This window comes from Haemaphysalis longicornis, unplaced genomic scaffold (assembly GCF_048455015.1).
Source record: "Haemaphysalis longicornis isolate Haplotype H1 unplaced genomic scaffold, Haemaphysalis longicornis Haplotype H1 scaffold_159, whole genome shotgun sequence".
Lineage (NCBI taxonomy): Eukaryota > Metazoa > Arthropoda > Arachnida > Ixodida > Ixodidae > Haemaphysalis > Haemaphysalis longicornis.
The window spans coordinates 351,638-370,028 of NW_027526265.1; the positions used below are offsets into that span (position 1 = coordinate 351,638).

An 18,391-nucleotide genomic window follows, 5' to 3' on the forward strand; every position below is an offset into this window, starting at 1 on the left:
CCAGAAGGTAAAACTACGACTCCGTCTGTCAGCAGCTTATTTAAGTTGAGTATTTTGCTAGACGTTAGGTTTTCCCAGGGAAACATTCTGATAAACCATTGGTGGTTTCGGCAACCCAAGAGTCAAATATAGAGAACGTTTTTATTTCGGTTTTGGTCGTGGGCGTCAACGTTGGGACGACGCAGATAACGTCACGTAGATTTTAGGCGACAACATTGCTAAATATTTCTGCTAACCCTAATACCAAACTCAGTTATTTTTGCAGAAGTTCATATTTTTGAATAGAAAGTATAACTGCCATTTGTGAGCGCACACACTTATTTGCGTGACAAGGCATCCCACTGGGTACGGATTCCTGAGTCGGTGGTGTTTTTCGCCAGAAAATTTGTGTTTGGTGTTCATACAAAACCTAACATTTGTAACAATTGGAGCTGCAATACATATACGTATATTTAACGCGTTACACAATTATAATCCTTAATTACTGTGAACAAAATTGAGTGCTCCTAGCACTGTTCAAAACAATATGTTTGGTTTAAAGGTTACCTGCACAAGCCTATTTCGGGACTGGATTCAGGGTTGTCAACGGTATTGAAACATTTCAACCGGATATTTTAAATACGACACGGGTAGGATATTCATTCAGGTAGGTAACGGTGATATCACTGTTACTATTACCTTTTAGTAGAGGCCGAAAGGCTATACAGAAGAGCTCCTTTGCCTGTACGTGCAAGGCGATGCAAAAAAATCCGCAGTTGGCAGTGTCCGCTTCGAACGTTCACCTCAGGTGCTCCCTCCGCATTCCCTGCAGCTGGTTACAAATGAAAGTTTATTAGAGCTGCTAGTACGAGGCTGAAAAAAACTATGCATACGACGCCGCAGAGGTGACCGTGAGCTTTGTCGACAAGAGGAGCTCAAAAGCCTTCTTAGGATCTGTTCTCACTTTACGGTAAGCATAGACAATTCTGCTATTTTTGTATCAAAGATATAAATGTTTTTATGCGCATCGTACAACAAGTGTCTAGCTTCAGTGCTCAATTAGGGGAACAAAATTTAGACTCGATGTTTTTACCAGGTAAGAAAACAGGGTGCTGTTTCTCGACACTGAATTGGTTCACGACGACATGACTAAATAGATGCATTTTGTTGTTTGCGCGTCCATGTATGCACCGGTGGCTGCAAGAAAGTAATTCATTCACTCCTGGTACCCAGAAGTAAATTTGCTAAACATTCTACGGTCTAATTTATGCAAGAGCAACTCGAAGTGTGAAAGTGAAATGTGGTAGCAGTTATTGACAAAAGAATGTCTTTCAACAAAAGCGGTATAGCAATACGACAACATTGTGCAATATGGGGTAAGTTAACTGCCTTCAGACCAGCCACATATTCCCAGGAGTAAAAGTGGCAGCAAATGCCCGCACTTTGTTTTGAATCACAGGCAGAAGTCGCACAACATCCGCAAGTTTGTGTTCCCGGTCATGTGATGTTCTGACAGCGCATTTCCGAGTTATTGAAGTTGCAATCTATGGCTTTTTACTTAAGCAACGTTTTGAATCATTTCACCAAATTCAGCAGCCTTAGAAGAAGACGTGAGCACTTCAGGTGTCGAATAGAGGGCCTGATATTGTGATAAGGGAACCTCTGTTAGGAATACTCATAATATTAGCGCTGTGCCACTGGTGGAAGAGGACGAGAACCACGACGCTCGGCAATGAATTTACGCTTCAGGTTACTTCAACGCTTCCAAACAGTGCAAATAGTTTCAAACATACGTCCCTTGCCACGTAACATGTCCTACCGACTACAGAAAGAGAGAGTTCAAACCTGGAGCAATATTAACAAATTTTGAGACCTTAAAAAAACAAGAAGCATTTGACACTAATGATGTGTTTTAACCATTGATTTCAAAATACCTCGCCCTTACTAGGTAAATTTAGTATGATACCACCCGTTAGAATCTTCCTCTGAAGGTAATGCTTGGGCCAGTCTGTTAGGCTGTCCAGTCAACAATAAACGACATAAGTACTCATGACTGAAGATTGATATGAAACTTTATAACAAAATTAGGAGAGAAGCACTTATAATAAACTTCGGTGAGAAAATTCTTGAATGCGTAGCCTGAATCGCTGATATGATTCACCAGTTTGGTTTAAAAACAGAAGTGGTGCCCTTTTCTGAAATTGCAAGAGTACGAAAAAATAAAAAGAAAACGCCAGAGCGACGGAAATATAACGGTCGTAATGTAAGCACCAATTAAGGTAGTGTACCGGGAATGTTACAGCGCAAGATCATCACCAGTGCTGAAGATGTTCCTACCAGGAAAATATGGGTATATGTGGGCAGGCAGAGAAGTGAACTAAAAAATGGACCAAAACTCAACGTTCATTCACACGAAAGCAGAAGGTTCAACGAAGCTGGGGCGCCCAACCAGTGAATGGGTTTCTCTCAGCTCAAGCTGTAACGGCGGGCGGATCCAGATGTGATGCGGACGTAGCAAAGCCAACGGGGCCACTGGCCACACGTCAGTCACGGTGTAACGTGGCCACAGCGTTAACCACAAGCTACAAATTACTTTCACATGCGCAGTACACGTGTCACATGCAAAACAAGGGCCGCACGTCCCAGCTTTGCTATGTAACTTTTTGTCGAGCAAATGGGGGCATTTTTTAAATATAGAGGGCGCCTAGGCACTATGGTCGATGATCCCGTTGCCCAATGTTTATGATGCCGTTGAAAGCGTTTACACCGTGAAGGAAGGCTGTCTTGGAGTAGCATTTAAGGGTGACTAGTTTTGTAGAACAAGCTTAGCAACTACGTCCACGCGTAGATTTATACATTGCGCAAAAGAAGAGCAGTAGAGAGACATCGTATGGCTCTCCCTGGAAACGCTAAGCCCAGCTTTGGTCCCCTATGCAAGATCGTATAGCTTTGGGTCTAAGAAAGGCGAATAGTCTTGCCTTTTTGAGCAACACACTGGAGGGACTCCACAGTGAAATGTACGATGAAGTGACACGAATGTTATTTTCGGAGAGTTATTGGATGCCGTGGTGGTAGGAATTAGTATACGCGTACTTTGAGTTGCGCTTCCATGATGCGGGAAAGGATCCAATAACATCAGTATGACGCAGCAAAGCCTGCATTCCTGCCCCGCCATTGCATTGTTTTGGGCCTGGCGACGTCAATGGTAAACCCATGCCCCCGCATTTATTAGAGGCGTATGTGCTGATACTTGTTTATTGAGAGAATTTGTTGAGTTGAAGTCGTCAGTGAGCTTGTTGTTGTTCCTGAGGGTGCCTTCTTGAGGCGTTTGTTCTCATAAGCCCAGCTACCTAAGCACTTCATTCTGTACCGGACTTAGGGTTCATTTGGCCACAAGGTAATGTTGGACCCCATTTTTTGGCGTTAGGGTGATGGTTGTTTCAGTTAACGCTGGCCCTATTCTTATAGATACAGGGTGTTCAAGTTTTGCTGTTCACGAGTGTCCAGAGAGGCGATGTACTGGGGGTGAACCGCGCAATATTGGTTGGCGATATATTTCACGTGCGGAGCGGTAAGGTACACGCATGCATGTCTCCGTTTGACCACGCATACTTGCGTAATCGACCGCGCCTACAAAACGCCGAAAGTGGCGATAGACCCTGTTAAATAAAGAGAACGAAGTGCGCCACGAGCGCAGCCAGCGGGAGCTCGCTCCACGAGCGCGGCTGTCGCGGCAGTTGGTCGTAGCCATCTTGGATAGCCGGACGTCTGATCTCCTCGTTCCCTTTCGTTACAGACCCTACATCGAAAGACACTCCATTTCAAGAGCGGCAGCAGTCACTACTGCATTTTGATGAAAACCAGGCAAACTGGCCGCTTCACCTATTGTGCAATTGAGGCGAGAGTCGCGGGATCATATGGAAGCACGAAGGCCTTGCGCTAGATCTGTGTTTTGGGGTTTCTTGCTTCTCCTTGCAATTCTTTCTCCGTTTTGTTCGAACTTTGGGCCCATCAGAACTGGGAATGAAGCGAACAACATGTTACTACTGCTAGATGACTCCATTTTCAAGATGAAGTGCATGCCGTATTTTTACACTTTCTGCAGGATCCAACGCCAGTTGTTTGATATCATGGAGCAGCGACAAATAAAACAGGCGAGCGAAACCACCAACGTTTGTTTAATTACGGCTAACGTGAAATTCCAATAAATTTATATATATATATATATATATATATATATATACATATATATATATATGTATATATATATATTTATATATGTATTTATATATATTATATATATATGTTTATATCATATAAATATATATATATATATATATATATATATATATATATATATATATATATATATATATATATAAATATATATATATATATATAGTAAAAAATGGGTATAGCTTCTAACAAAACTGTTTATTGGTCGACGTTTCGATCGGATGCCGATCTTTCTCAAGACCTTTCTCAAGGTCTTGCCGACCTTTCTCTTTGAGAAAGATCGGCATCCGATCAAAACGTGGACCAATAAACAGTTTTGTTAGAAGCTATACCCATTTTTACTATTTGCTACGGCAACCAAAGACAGTCCTTCTCGTAATATATATATATATATATATATATATATATATATATATATATATATATATATATATTTATATATCATCACCAGCCTATTTACGCTCACCGCAGGGCAAATGCCTCTCCCGTTATTCTCCAATTACCCCAGTCCCGTGCCAACTGTGACCAATTTATCCCTGCAAAGTTCTTCATCTCATCCGCCATCTAACTTCCCACCGCCCCTGCTAAACTTGCCTTCTATAGAGATCCAGTATGTTACCTTTAATGACCAACGGTTATCTTGCCTGCGCACTACATGCTCTGCTTACGTCCATTTCTTCCTAATTTCTACTAGTATGTCCTTAACACGCCTTTGTTTCCTGACCCACTCCGCTGTCTTCTTGTCCCTTAATGTTACATCTATCATTTTCTGCTCCATTGCCCTCTGAGTCGTTCTCAATTTAAGTTGAACCCTCTTAGTGAGCCTCCAAGTTTCTGCCCCGTATGTGAGTACCGGTAAGATGCAGCTGCCATACACTTTCTTCATCAGGAACAATGGTAGGCAGCTATTTATTATATGAGAATGTCTGCCGTATGCACTCCACCCCATTCTGATCCTTCTAATTATCTCTGCCTCAAGTTTGGGATCTGGGGTCACAACTTGGCCTAAGTAGATATATTCTTTTACCACTTCCACTACTTCACCGCCTATCCCAAACTGTTGTGCTGTCCCGAGGTTATTGTTCGTTACTTTAATTTTCTGCATATTATTTTCAGGCCTACGGTTCTACTTCGTTCGTCTAGTGCGGAAAGCATGCTTTGCAATTCGTCCGCCGACTTACCTAGCAAGGCAACGTCATCAGCAAATATGAGGTTACTGAGGTATTCTCCATTAACCCTTACTCCCACCTGTTCCCAATCCAACGTTCTGAATACTTCTTGTAAACATGCTGTGAATATCATTGGAGAGATTGTATCTCCTTGTCTGACGCCCTTCCTTATAGGTATTTTACTGCACTCTACGGAGGATGCTGGTAGCTGTGGACCCATTGTAGATCTTCTCTAGTATTTTTACATATTGCTCATCTACTCCCTGGTTCCGTAATGCCTGAATAACTGCTAGGGTTTCGACCGAGGCAAATGCTTTCTCATATTCAAGGTAGGCTATATATAGGGTTCAGAATACTCAGCGCACTTCTCTATCACCTGATTGATTGTGTGAATATGGTCTATTGTTGACTAACCTCTACGGAACCCTGCTTGTTTTTTAGGTTGACTGAATACTAAAGTTGCAGAAATTCTCTAAGCGATTACTTTGGTAACTACCTTGTAGACGACGGACCGTGCGCTGATCGGCCTGTAATTTTTCAGGTCCTTCATGTCACCTTTCTTATAGATTAGGATTATGTTCGCGTTCTTCAAAGATTCCGGTACGCTTGCAGTAATTAGGCATTGGGTAGAAAGGAAGCCAGTTTTTAAATACCATTTCTGCGCCATCCTTCATGAGTTCAGCTGTTGTCTGATCCACGACAAATGCTTTGCCTCCTTTCAATTCTTTCAAAGCCTGCCTTACCTATTCAGTCGTTACTGGTGGGATGTCTATCTCCTCTGAAATACTTTCTCTTTCGGCATTATTCTGGATGTCCCGGCTACTGTACAGATCCCTATAAAACTCACCGGCCCATGTGACGATGTTATCCCTATTTGTGATCAAATTGCCTTGCTTGTCTCTAAGTACATGCATCTGATTTTTCCCCAGGAAAGACGCCTGTTTACTTCTTTCAGGCTACCTCCGTTCTTTACAGCGTATTGGATCCTCTCCATATTATACTTCCGTATGTAAGCTGTCTTACACTTATCGATTAACTTAGAAAGCTCTGCTAGTTTTATTCTGTCAGCTGGGGTGGAGATTGTCATGGTTTGCCGTTTCCTAATTACAACTTTCCTCTCCTGGGAAAGTTTAGCAGTATCCTGTGTATGCCAATGGGGCCCCGGACTTACTGCACACTCCGTGATAATGCGTGTAAGGTTGTCGCTGGCTTCCTGCGTCGTATGCTCAGCTTCCTTGGTAAGAGCTGAGTATCGGTTCTGCAGCGCGATCGTGAATTATTCTACTTTACCCTTACTGTTAGATCAATAATCGGCTTCTTTCGTACTAGCTTGTTACTGTCCCTCCTCAAATCTAGCTTAATTCGAGATCTTACCATACAATGGTCACTGCGCCTTACCCTTCCGATCACTTCCACAGCATTCACGACACCAGGGTTATCGCATAATATTAAGTCTATTTCATTTTTATGGTCCCCATTCGGGCTCCTCCACGTCCCCGTCAGGCTCACCTGTTTACAGAAGGTATTCATTACGCGTAGGTTATTCCGTTCCGCAAACTCAACTAGTAGTTCCCCCCTACTATTTCTACACCCATGACTATAGTTCCCAACTGCCACGTCTCCAGCTTGATGCTTGCCTTATTTAGCATTGAAATCTAATATAGCATTGAAATGTAGCATTGAAAAGGGGTGAAGGGGACCTTTCAGCTTCACCCCGAGTAGTCCGAGTGGCGCTGGCTACCACCCCCAAGAACAGGAAACAAAAATACTGATACAGGGTAAAGCTGTGTTTACAGTGGTGTATTTACGATGCACATTCAGAGGCTAGTTATAACAAACCACGGTGGAAGAGAGCACCGCGCAAGCCAGGGAGCGAACGCGCTTCACCGTCAGCGTCCTCTTCATCTCTCTTCTTGATGATGATGCCCGCTAGCACAGTACATGAATGCCGTCCTATTTGTGGGGAATCTAATTAATGCCCCGTAACAATACCTAAACATAAATACCCCAGAAAGTAAAGGGGAAATCGCCCCGCCGGTAGCGTAGTGGTAATCGCACCATACCGGTATTCTGGAGGTCGTGGGTTCGGATCCCACCTGGCGGGCATTTTTTCTTCCCTTTCTTTCTTTCTTTCCAAATTCTTTATCTGTTTCAATGACCTACCACATCCTCCCCTTTGCTTTCCGACGTTTTATTGGCTGCCAACTCTTATATCTGTGTTATTTTCAACGAGCCCCTCATTTCCTATTCTGATTCCCTGCATATATATATATATATATATATATATATATATATATATATATATATATATATATATATATATATATATATATATATATATATATATATATATATATATATTGTAATGGGGTAATGTGGACTGCAAAAATTAGGAATGGCGGACAAGTCTTGTAATGGCTATGTGCTATCAGACATCGTCATGTTGCAAGCAGACAACCAGCCGCGCACGTGTGAACGAAGAAGCTCGGACTGCGAAGCTTTGGGTGTGATCGTTTGTCGGCTCTCTCTCTCTCTGCGTTTCTGGACCTCTGCGACCATCCGCATTTACTAGCAAATAAACCCCGTTTCATTTTGGTGGAGGTTGCGGTTCTCCAGCTACGCCCTCTAGCAACGCCCGTGTGGGTTCGTGAAGCATTCGTCTCAAGGATCAAGGATCGCGTCCATTCGCGTCGGTAGGCGTCCCTGACCAAGCCCTGGAACTACGCAGCCGCACCATACCAACCGCCATGCCTGGCGGTAACAACAGGCCCACTTTGCCTCCGAGCCCAGCTATCATCTGCGCTGGCGCTCTTCGTGAACGTGAACCTGAAATGTTCAACGGCAATGAGGAGCAAGACGTTAGGAACTGGTTGGCGTCCTTTGAATGCTTGAGTACGCATAACAGATGGGATGACGCCATGCAACCTAATAACGTCAGCTTGTTTTCCTCCGGTCTCACCGAAGTGTGGTTCAACAACCACGGATCCGCCATAAGCGCCTGGCGGACCTTCGAGACAGAAATAATTGCAGCTTTTGGCCGTCCCACTGCGCGGAAACTGCACGCCGAACAACTCTTGCAAAGCCGCGCCCAGAAGACGGACGAGACCTTCACAAGGTACATCGAGGATGTTTTGGACCTCTGCAAGCGTGAGAACCCATCTAAGACAGAGACCCAGAAAATCAAGCACTTCATGAAAGGGATCGACGAGGGTGGCTTCCAGATGCTCTTGGCGAGAGGCCCGGGTTCCGTTGCTGAACTGGTGAACCTTTGTCAGAGTTACGACTAACTTCGTGAACAGCGAGTGTGAACATGACGCACCTCCGTCCAAGACGACACCATAGCGACCATGGTCAGTGACCCCGACAACTCTTCTTTGCTGTGGATGACCAAACAGATAGTGTGGGAAGAAGTCGCCGGTCAGCTCTCCCTGCTGCCATACACCACGGAGCCTTCGTCTACTTTGCGGCCAACAATCTGAAGCGTAATTCATGAGCAAGTTGCTGACGCCATTCTGCCGACTCGCAGTGCGCCTCCTTGTCATAACTTGAGCGTTACCACCCCGCTGCCGTATGCCGAAAGCGTCGCAAGGACTTCGGTACTTATCGTCACATTACGCTGACGCTGTGGGTGTCCCCCTCGGCCGGTCTCCATGTCTTACCAACACCCTGTACCGATGAGGCCACCGCCATTGTCTCGGCCTCCGCCACAATCCAGCAGTGCCTGGCGAACATGGGATAACCGTCCAATCTGTTTCAATTGTCGTTATGCCGGACATGTTGCCCGATACTGCCGCCGACGCCTGACGCCCACCGACGACGATACAGGAGACCCTACTTATTGCCATCGAAGCCGATCACCACCCGAAGTCTCTTACGGGTCCGACTTCACCGCTGCACCTTCTGATTCCCGCACATTCGCTACCCGTCGCTCGCACTCCCCTCGTCGTCGGTCTCTTTCTCCCATGCGCAGCCGACCAACCGTTACCGAAGAGGAAAACTAGTTGACGCAGTTCAGGCGGCAAGAACTGCGTTATCAGCGAACTATCCAAGACCTCATTTTACATGCGGAGCATCTTATAGCGGTGGCCTGTCCCGCGTAGGCGTCGGCGTCGTCGGCGTCCGCACTCACACTGCGCATGCGCAACTCTCCTCCTTACACCCACAGCTGCGTGATACTACACAATACCAAAAAAGAAATAGCGGCGCCCGGTTTTGATCCCATTAATTTCTGGCCGCAACGGGATGTACGCGGTGCTCTTCCCACTACGCTAAAAATCCGGGACAGGAGCACGTGCTACCAACGCGCTTTATGTCCTTGACTAATTCAAACTACGTCAAGAAGCTACTGATACAACGAAGGCACGCAAAGCTGCACGTAAACGGAAAAGACGAACTGAAAACTTTAGATGAGGGTGTTGAATTTCCCGTGTAAAAGCTGTGGAGGGAAGCGCCACGCGCCTTGCAGCTCAACCAGCCCCATCCGCAGCGCCTCTGATGCTGATTCTGGCAGGATGCCCCTAGTGATTGGCCAACCAAAGATTCCATCACGAGATAGGTTCGCGTTCAACCACCGTCGTCATCTTCCCATAAGGGAACCGCTGAAGAAGAAGGAGAAGACAAAGCTGCGAAGAGGAGAGCGTGTACATTACTCTCAGCCGGTGCACCAATGTCAACAACCTTTACCTCACCAATGCTGACGGAGACTACCGATTCTACCACAGAGACAACATCGACAAGAACATGATGGACGAGTTTCGGCGCCTCGAAAACCACCGCCTACTCACCGTCACACAACAGTACTTGCGTGCCTTTGCCACCGGTGTGGATCCAGACGCGGAATTCCCTCTGGCGCTTGTAAAAACCAGATCACTGAACATAACGGCAACACAATGGAACCACACGGAACCGCCACGATGCTTCGCATCCTCATCAGGGTTCCCCACGTGAAGATGATGTAATTTTTTTCTCCTCAAATGTTATAGACGTAGTTGTGGAACACCGACGTGCATTGGCGTTAGTCGACACAGGCGCTGCCATTCCAGTTATTCATGCCGACCTTTGCCCTGTTCTTAGAAAAGTGACGACGCCGTTGGATGGCTTTGCGATACGTACCGCAAACGCACAGCACGTCCATGCTGTCTGCAGCGTGCACGGCGCGAGTTACGATCCAGGATGTTTTGTACATTGTAGAATTTATCGTGCTTCCTACTTGTTCCCATGACCTCATATTGGATTGGGATTTTCTTGCTCGTCACCACGCCGTCATCGATTGTGCGCGTGCGGAAGTAGAATTTGCACCAGAATACGATGCGCACCATAATGAGACAACTTCTGGTAAATGGGCCGTCAGCGATGACGCAAAAATTTCACTGCACTGCTATGTTTCCGTGCCCCTGCGCTGTGCGTGCACTGCTGACACAACCATGCTTTTTACGCCGTCCGAACTCTTCATCCGACGGAGACGTCTTCCGCTGCCGTCCGCTCTTTTAAAGAGAAATTCTGGTTCTAGCCGCATGCTCGTTAGTAACTGCTCCTCGGATGAAATTTCGCTGCTACAGCGTGATTGGGCCGGTCGAGGGCGATTGGGCCTGTCGAGCCATGTGCTGTCATCGATGTGCCCTACGGTACTTCCATTATCACTCATGTCGGAGAATTGAGTGCTCCATCCGAAGCAGAGGTTTTACCATCCGACGTTTTTACAGAATTGAGTGCTCCATCCGAAGCAGAGGTTTTACCATCCGACGTTTTCAATCAGTCTGTCGATGGAGATCTGACGCCAACACAACGAGATCAACTGCGGGCACTCCTCCATCGGTTTCGCTTGTCTTTTGACTGCTTCAAAGCTCCGCTAACATGAACATCAACAGCCGAACACACGATAGACACTCGCTCGCATCCACCGCTACGACAACGACCTTATCGCGTTTCCCACAAAGAACGCCGTACGATTGATGAAACATGGACGATAAGCTTGAGCGAGGCGTCATTGGGCCCTCCAACAGTCCCGGGGCGTCTCCTGTAATCCTTGTGACCAAGAAGGACAGTTCGATACGCTTTTGTGTCGACTATCGGCGCCTCAATAAGATAACCAGAATAGATGTCTACCCTCTCCCGCGTTCTCGATGACGCCCTCGACTGTTTGAAGGGTGCCGAATATTTCTCGTCGCGCGACTTGCGCTCCGGGTACTGGCAGGTACCTATGGCAGATGCTGATCGCGAAAAGAAGGCTTTCATAACACCTGACGTTCTTTTTGAGTTCATTGTGATGCCGTTCGGCCATTTTATTGCACCTGCCACTTTCTAGCGCATGACGGACAGCATTTTGCGCAAACTAAAATGGAAAATATGCCTGTGCTACCTGGACGACATCGTCGTTTTTTTCTCCGGATTTTGAGACACGTTTACGCGGACTAGAACAAGTTTTGACTTGTCTTGCTCACGCAAAGCTGCAGCTCAACCTAAAGAAATGTCGCTTCACCGCTCGGAAGCTCACTATTTTGGGCCACGTCGTTTCGAAGAATGGAGTTCTACCCGACACGTCTAAGCTTAAGGCAGTTGCGGAGTTCTCGAAGCTGACATCTATGAAGGCCCTCAGGAGCTTCCTCGGACTCTGTTATTACTTCAGGCGCTTCGTCCACAACTTTCCGACCGTCGTTCCACCATTCACGAAGCTTCTCTCTGGTACCCCTAAAGACCTCACTACGTGGTCCCCTGCTTGTGAAAATGCGCTCGTAAGGTTGCGGAAGCTTGTTACGTCGCCACCTATCCTGCGGCATTTCGACCCGAACGCCCCCACTTAGGTTCATACTGATCCCAGCGGCGTTCGTCTTGGGGCTGTGCTTGCTCGGCGAAAATCGGGCTTTGAGAAGTACGTTGACTCCTACGCCAGCCGTACCCTTACCAAGGCTGACGCAAACTACTCTGTCACAGAAAAAGAGTGTTTGGCCATATTTTGGGCACTAGATAAGTTTCGTCCTTACTTGTACGGCCGCCCTTTTGACGTCGTCACAGACAACCATGCTGTATGCTGGTTGTCTACACTAAAACATCCGTCTTGGCGGCTAGGTCGCTGGGCTTTACGGCTAGAAGAGTACGACATACGTGCCATATATCGGTCTGTCCGCAAACATTCCGACGCTGATGCCTTATCCCGTTCTCCAGTGTCATCAGAGATTGCTTGCATCCTGCCTGACGACGCGGTTGTGTCCTCACTCTCTCTTATACTGACATGCCCTCTGAACAACGTAAGGACCCAAGGATCGCTTCACTCATCTCCTTGCTCTTTGACGTTTCCCGTACTGAACGACCTCGGGCCCTGCGCAGACAAGCTATGCACTTCACACTTCGTGACAGGTTGCTCTACCGGCGGAATTACTTCAACAAAGTCCGAAACTGGCTGCTCGTGATTCCTCAGCACCATCTCAGCGACGATTGCCCGTTGGTTCATGCCCATTCAACGTGTGCTCGCGCGGCTTCTTAAAAACGTGCCACCGTGTCTGTCTCCGCTATTACTGGCGCAGCATGTACACCTTTGTGCGGCAGTACGTTAGGTCATTCACTACCTGCCAGCGTCGCAAGTCTCAGCCTTCCAGCTCGGTGGGTCCACTGCAGCCGCTTCCTTGCCCGGAGAAACCATTTGACGTGTTTCTATAGACCTGTATGGACCTTTACCCAACACAGTCTCTGGTAACCGATGGGTTATCCTCGCCGTCGATCACCTGACGCGCTATGCCGAAACTGCGGCTCCGCCTGCTGCCACAGTCCGAGATGTCGCCTCTTTCATCATATGGTGCTTTATTCTGCGTCATGGGGCACCTCGTGAGCTCATCAGCGACAGGGGACGTGTGTTTCTGTCAGACGTTATTTGTGCCCTCCTTGATGAGTGCCGTGTTGTCCATCGCACAAGTACAGCGTACCATCTGCAGACAAACGGCCTCACTGAGCACTTCCACCACACCCTCGACGACATGCTGTCGATGTACATCTCAGCGGATAACGATTACTGGGACCTTGTGCAGCCCTAAGTGACTTAGCGGACAATACAGCCATTCAGGCCACAACAAGTTTCTCGCCCTTTTTCCTCCTGTATGGTCACGAGTGGTCATGTACCCTTGATACGGTTCTCCCCTACCGGCTGGATAGTTCCGAGTGCTCCCCGGCTTCTGAAGCTACCAAGTACGCGGAAGAATGCCGCCAGCTTGCAAGGTCCTTTACGACTCAAGAACAGTTGCAGCAAAAATCTCGTCACGACGACACAGCTACGCACCCGACGTATTCTCCAGGATCTGTGGTGTGGCTGTGGATTCCCTCAACTACATCAGGATTGTGTAGCAAACTTCGTTCTCGGTTTCATGGACCCTACTGTGTTCTCGAACGGACGTCGCCGGTGAACTACGTCATAGAGCCCATGACACCTTCCTTAGACCTCCGTGGCCTCGGGAGGGAGACTGTTCATGTCTAGCGTTTGAAGCCGTATGGGAGGAGGCGCTGCTCACCGGATAGGAAACTCCCGACTGGAAATCAATGTTTTCTTTGTGACAAACAGGGGCACACAGCACCGAGTGCTGGCAGCGCACGAGAGCCTCTTGCAAATGCGGGCAGGTTGGCCATAGGGCTGATAATTGCCACCAGCAGGAAGACGAAAAACTGCAGGCATCGTGCGTGGTACAGCCCCGAGTAGATGTTGCGAAATTGGTCGCTCTGGACACTGGCGAAAAACTTCCAGTCGTAAATACGGCCAGAGAAAAATGCCTGACCATTATGTGTGACCTAGCTGTTGTTGAATGACTGCTAGAAGGCAAGACTGTTAGTGTGCTTCGAGACACCGGGTGCAACACCGTTATTGTCCGAAAAAACTTGGTTCCTGGCAAAAACTTCACAGGAAAAATTAGCCCTGTCCTTCTCCTAGGCTGAACCATCAAGTTCCTTCCGGAAGCAGACATCGAGGTCGAAATTCCATTCTTTTCGGGAAAACTCACCGCAAATTGTAGGCAAAATCCTCTCTATGACTTGATATTAGGAAATGTGGAGGCTGTGCCGATGTCTAGCTCGTGTGTGGAACTGACGTTTGGCCCTCACACGACAAGGGAGCTGGCCTATTTAACGAAAGAAGACAAAGAAACACTCCAGGAGGATGCTCCTCAAACTGACATATTTAGGTCAGGAAGGCTTAACGCAGAAGGTGTTCAACCTGATCTGCTCAAATCGGTCACAGAACAACCAACGAATGGGTTGGAAAATTGCTTTGCTATCAACCGAAAGCAGTTCCTCGGGAAGCCTGAACCAGAGGCAAGATCCTCGACAACACGCAATGATTTCTTCGGGGGACACAAAGTACCTTCCCGGGAAAGGCTTAACCAGTTGAACTCGACTAAGCAACACCGAGAACGCCCGAATCGGTTCGGACGGGAAAGTTTGTCGGCGGCCCGCAAAGGTGCCCAAAAGACCGAATCCATAGTTAAGACAGAATATTATAGACGAGAAGTGAACAAGGCGTCAAAAGATTTCTTAACTTTCATGACATGATGGTGAACCACAACTGTTTTGCGGAAAGCCAATAACTGGTGTATCATCCGTTTTGGCCCTGTCGGAATATTGCTGGCCGTATGTATACAACAATGCTAGGCTTCGGCCATTTCTACTCAGAAAGGAAATTCTGTGTTTTAAGTCTTACGCTAGTAACGTGGGTCCGGACTACTTGAGCCGCCTTCAATGAGAACATGGAACTGTCCCGGTTCGTAGAACTGTTGTTTTTCAGTATTTCTGTGCATTTTGAGTCATTACAATGTACTGTGATTGTGATCAAACTGAGTGTCGGACGCGGAAGTGTGGTAGTGGTAGTAGTAACTGGAAGTGAAGTGTGCGTCGACCGACAGACCAGTATCATCAAGGACTGTTACCATCCGACGAACTGTTCACCGGAAGTGTTTTCCCCCAAAACACTTCTTTCGATGGGGGCAATCGTGAGGAAGCGCAGCTCACTGAACAGGGCTCGGCAGGTCGAAGCGAAGACGAGGTGTGTGCGGGGGCCGAAGATGGGCTCGGAAGAAAAAGAGCGAGAGGAAACCGGAGGATCGTGGCACGAGAGCAGGAGGAGCGAGGTTGGAGAACGACCTGCCGGACGAGAACATTCGGGGAACATCCGTTACGAGCCCGAGAACTTTCGGGAAACCTACGTTGCGAGCCGCATCTTCCCCGTAGACATCGAGGCAGCTCACCCGAGACTGGCCACGGAGCACCCGGGCCGAATCGCCCATCAGTCGCAGCACCGGCATCGACAAGGGCACCGCGTTAGCGCCCCGAGTCTAGCGCACGAGACCCGACTTTGAGGCGACCAGCGCCAGCCTCAAGGAGACAGCGTCTGCAGCCATCACACCAATCAAGTGTAGCGCCGCAGCTCCTTCCCGCCAAGTACTGCCAGACGTGAGCGGGAACTCTTTTGAGCGAAGAAAATTGTCTTGTCGGACATCTAGTCATTTGATTAGATTAATTACTAGTTTTTTTTTTCTAATTCAGTCCAGTGAATAGAGTCTCTCCATGTCTGACATCATATGCCTCGCTTCTTCTCCGTCAGTTAAACTTGACTTCCTCATCCACACAACAACCCGCGTCACACCATATTATGATCCCCTAGTGTCGTGTGCCCCGTGAGACGGGCAGTTGTAAGGGAGTAATGCGGGCTGCATAAATTAGGAACTGCGGACAATACCTTCTAATGGCTATGTGCCATCAGGCCTCTGCGAGTAACTAAACCCCCTTTCAATATATATATATATATACAAATATGTACAAATACAAATATGTACAAATACAAATATATACAAATATATATACAAATATATATATATTTATATATACAAATATGAAGGGCTATGCCGGGCTATGTCCACCGTACACACGTGTAGGACAAGGGTATCAACTCCAGCCACTTCGATATATATATATATATATATATATATATATATATATAAAGAGAGAGAGAGAGAGATCATGAGGTTTGATGGGCCAGTATAAAAATAGTGAAAGAATTCGACTGACACGTTTCTCGTTTTTGTTGAAAACAGTTTCGGAGTTAGAAACTCCTACTTCAGGGCTGTATTTTAATTTCTCACATTTCGCCTTTATACAACAACTTCTGTGAGGGAGGATTACTTCCCTCATTCCTGCAGGAGAGGTCGCAGGTGAAGGGTGTTACAAACAGTTTGAGCAAGTGAGGCATTCCGTTTGGCTAGAAAGGTAGAAGGTGAGGGAAGGGGAAAGAACACGGACGAGAAGGCAGCACGAAAACACGTAACAAGAGGCACACAAGCAAACACAAAATCAAAAATAAGAGTGAGTCCTGCGCGCTCCGCAAATGGTGTAAAAGTAGTCAGCGGGAAGGGAAAAGGGGCAAAAAAAGGGGGGATGAAGGGAGACGGACATAAGATGGCGGCAAAGGCATAGATCTTCGATTCGGTCAAACTGCAAGGTCGCATGCATGCACGGGCCGCCCAGTCGACACATGGTCCCCGCGCCATACTCGAAAGTTCCTGTCCCATTTTCGGTTTTGTTTTACTCCTGGTTAAACCTACAGCAGCTCTCGTCTTGGCGCCACTTCGACGAAACCGAGTGGTGCAGCAAAGCTTTGCCGCGCGGCCAGCGAGCCGCGGAACAAGTAACACTAGGATTTGGTTTCGTTTGCGGCTCATTCTTCGGTTGTTTGTCTGTCAAATTGACAAAAAAGAGGGGGACCATGAATGATCAAGGCGAGCCGTAGCTGTCTCCACTGCAAGTCAATTCTAAGGCTCCCGGCTTGGTTGCGACGCCGCCTGCGTGGCCAGGCGTGTCATGTAGCAGCGTTCTGGGACGGGCGGGGCTCGGGAAGGCGTGGGACGGGGCGGACGTTGTGGACACGGCGGGCACGGTAGGCACGGAGGACAGGGGGGCAGGCCGGCCGGGGGAGACACTTGGTCATGGGTGTCCGTTTCTTCTGTGAGTCGGGGCGTGGAGGCCCAACGCGGGCGATGATAGCGCAGGCGCTCCTAAAAGTGTTGCGCCAGGACCGCGACGCCCTCGAAACTCGCGTGCAACCAGTCAGCGGTGAGGAAGCGCCAAGGGGGAAGTGTCCGGAACCCATGATCTATGTAGAAAATCCGGGGCCCCAGTACCCTTCCACGGCACAGCTGTCGAACCTTCCGGGCGTACCGCTGGGCCTCCGCGTTAAACCAACGAACAAAATTCCGGTTTGCACACCCTCTGCGACGGTTGGGGGTGCGGGGAAGAAGGCTGAGAAGGATGGTCTTCATCTCCGGTCGACGTTGTCGTATCCGCCCCACTGTTCGCTTCAACTCCGCCACCGCCGCCGCCGATCCGCGCCGGGCTATGTCCACCGTACACACGTGTAGGACAAGGGTATCAACTCCAGTCGGCAAGTACTGCAGGGTGGCAAGGACATCCTCGAACATCGCTCCGCCGTAGGACACAAATCACGGTGCCGAGGTATTGCTAGGGTCGAAATGATTGAAGACATGTCTGATGAGTGAATCACCAACGATTGCTGTTTTGATTTTGAATTCGGGAAATCTCCGGGACAGACGTTCAGTCGCGGGTTTGCTGGCAGCCATAGTAAAATATAGGGATCATTAGGTTCGATGGGCCAGTATAAAAATAGTGAATGTAGTCGACTGACACGTTTCCCGTTTTTGTTGCCAACAGTTTCGGAGTTAGAAACTCCTTCTTCAGGGCTGTATTTTAATTTCTCACATTTCGCCTTTATACAAATACTATTTATACAAAAACTACAAAAAATTACTTCCCTCATCCCTGCAGGAGAGGTCGCGGGTGAGGGGTGTTACAAACAGTTTGAGCAAGAGAGGTATTCCGATTGGCTAGAAAGGTGGAAGGTGAGGGAAGGGGAAAGAACACGGACGAGAAGGCAGCACGAAAACAAGTAACAAGAGGCACACAAGCAAACACAAAATCAAAAACAAGAGTGAGTCCTGCGCACTCCGCAAATGGTGTAAAAGTAG

General features: G+C 47.8%; 1 protein-coding gene across 1 annotated transcript in view; it reads left to right on the plus strand.

The window, feature by feature from the left end:
• Positions 1 to 8,671, plus strand: part of LOC144166033 (uncharacterized) — a 33,175-nt gene extending 24,504 nt beyond the window's left edge. The window contains 1 exon segment of the mRNA XM_077695700.1: positions 8,477 to 8,671. Within this exon segment, the coding sequence (XP_077551826.1) occupies positions 8,477 to 8,671 (195 nt within the window).
• Positions 8,672 to 18,391: the final 9,720 nt, after the last annotated feature.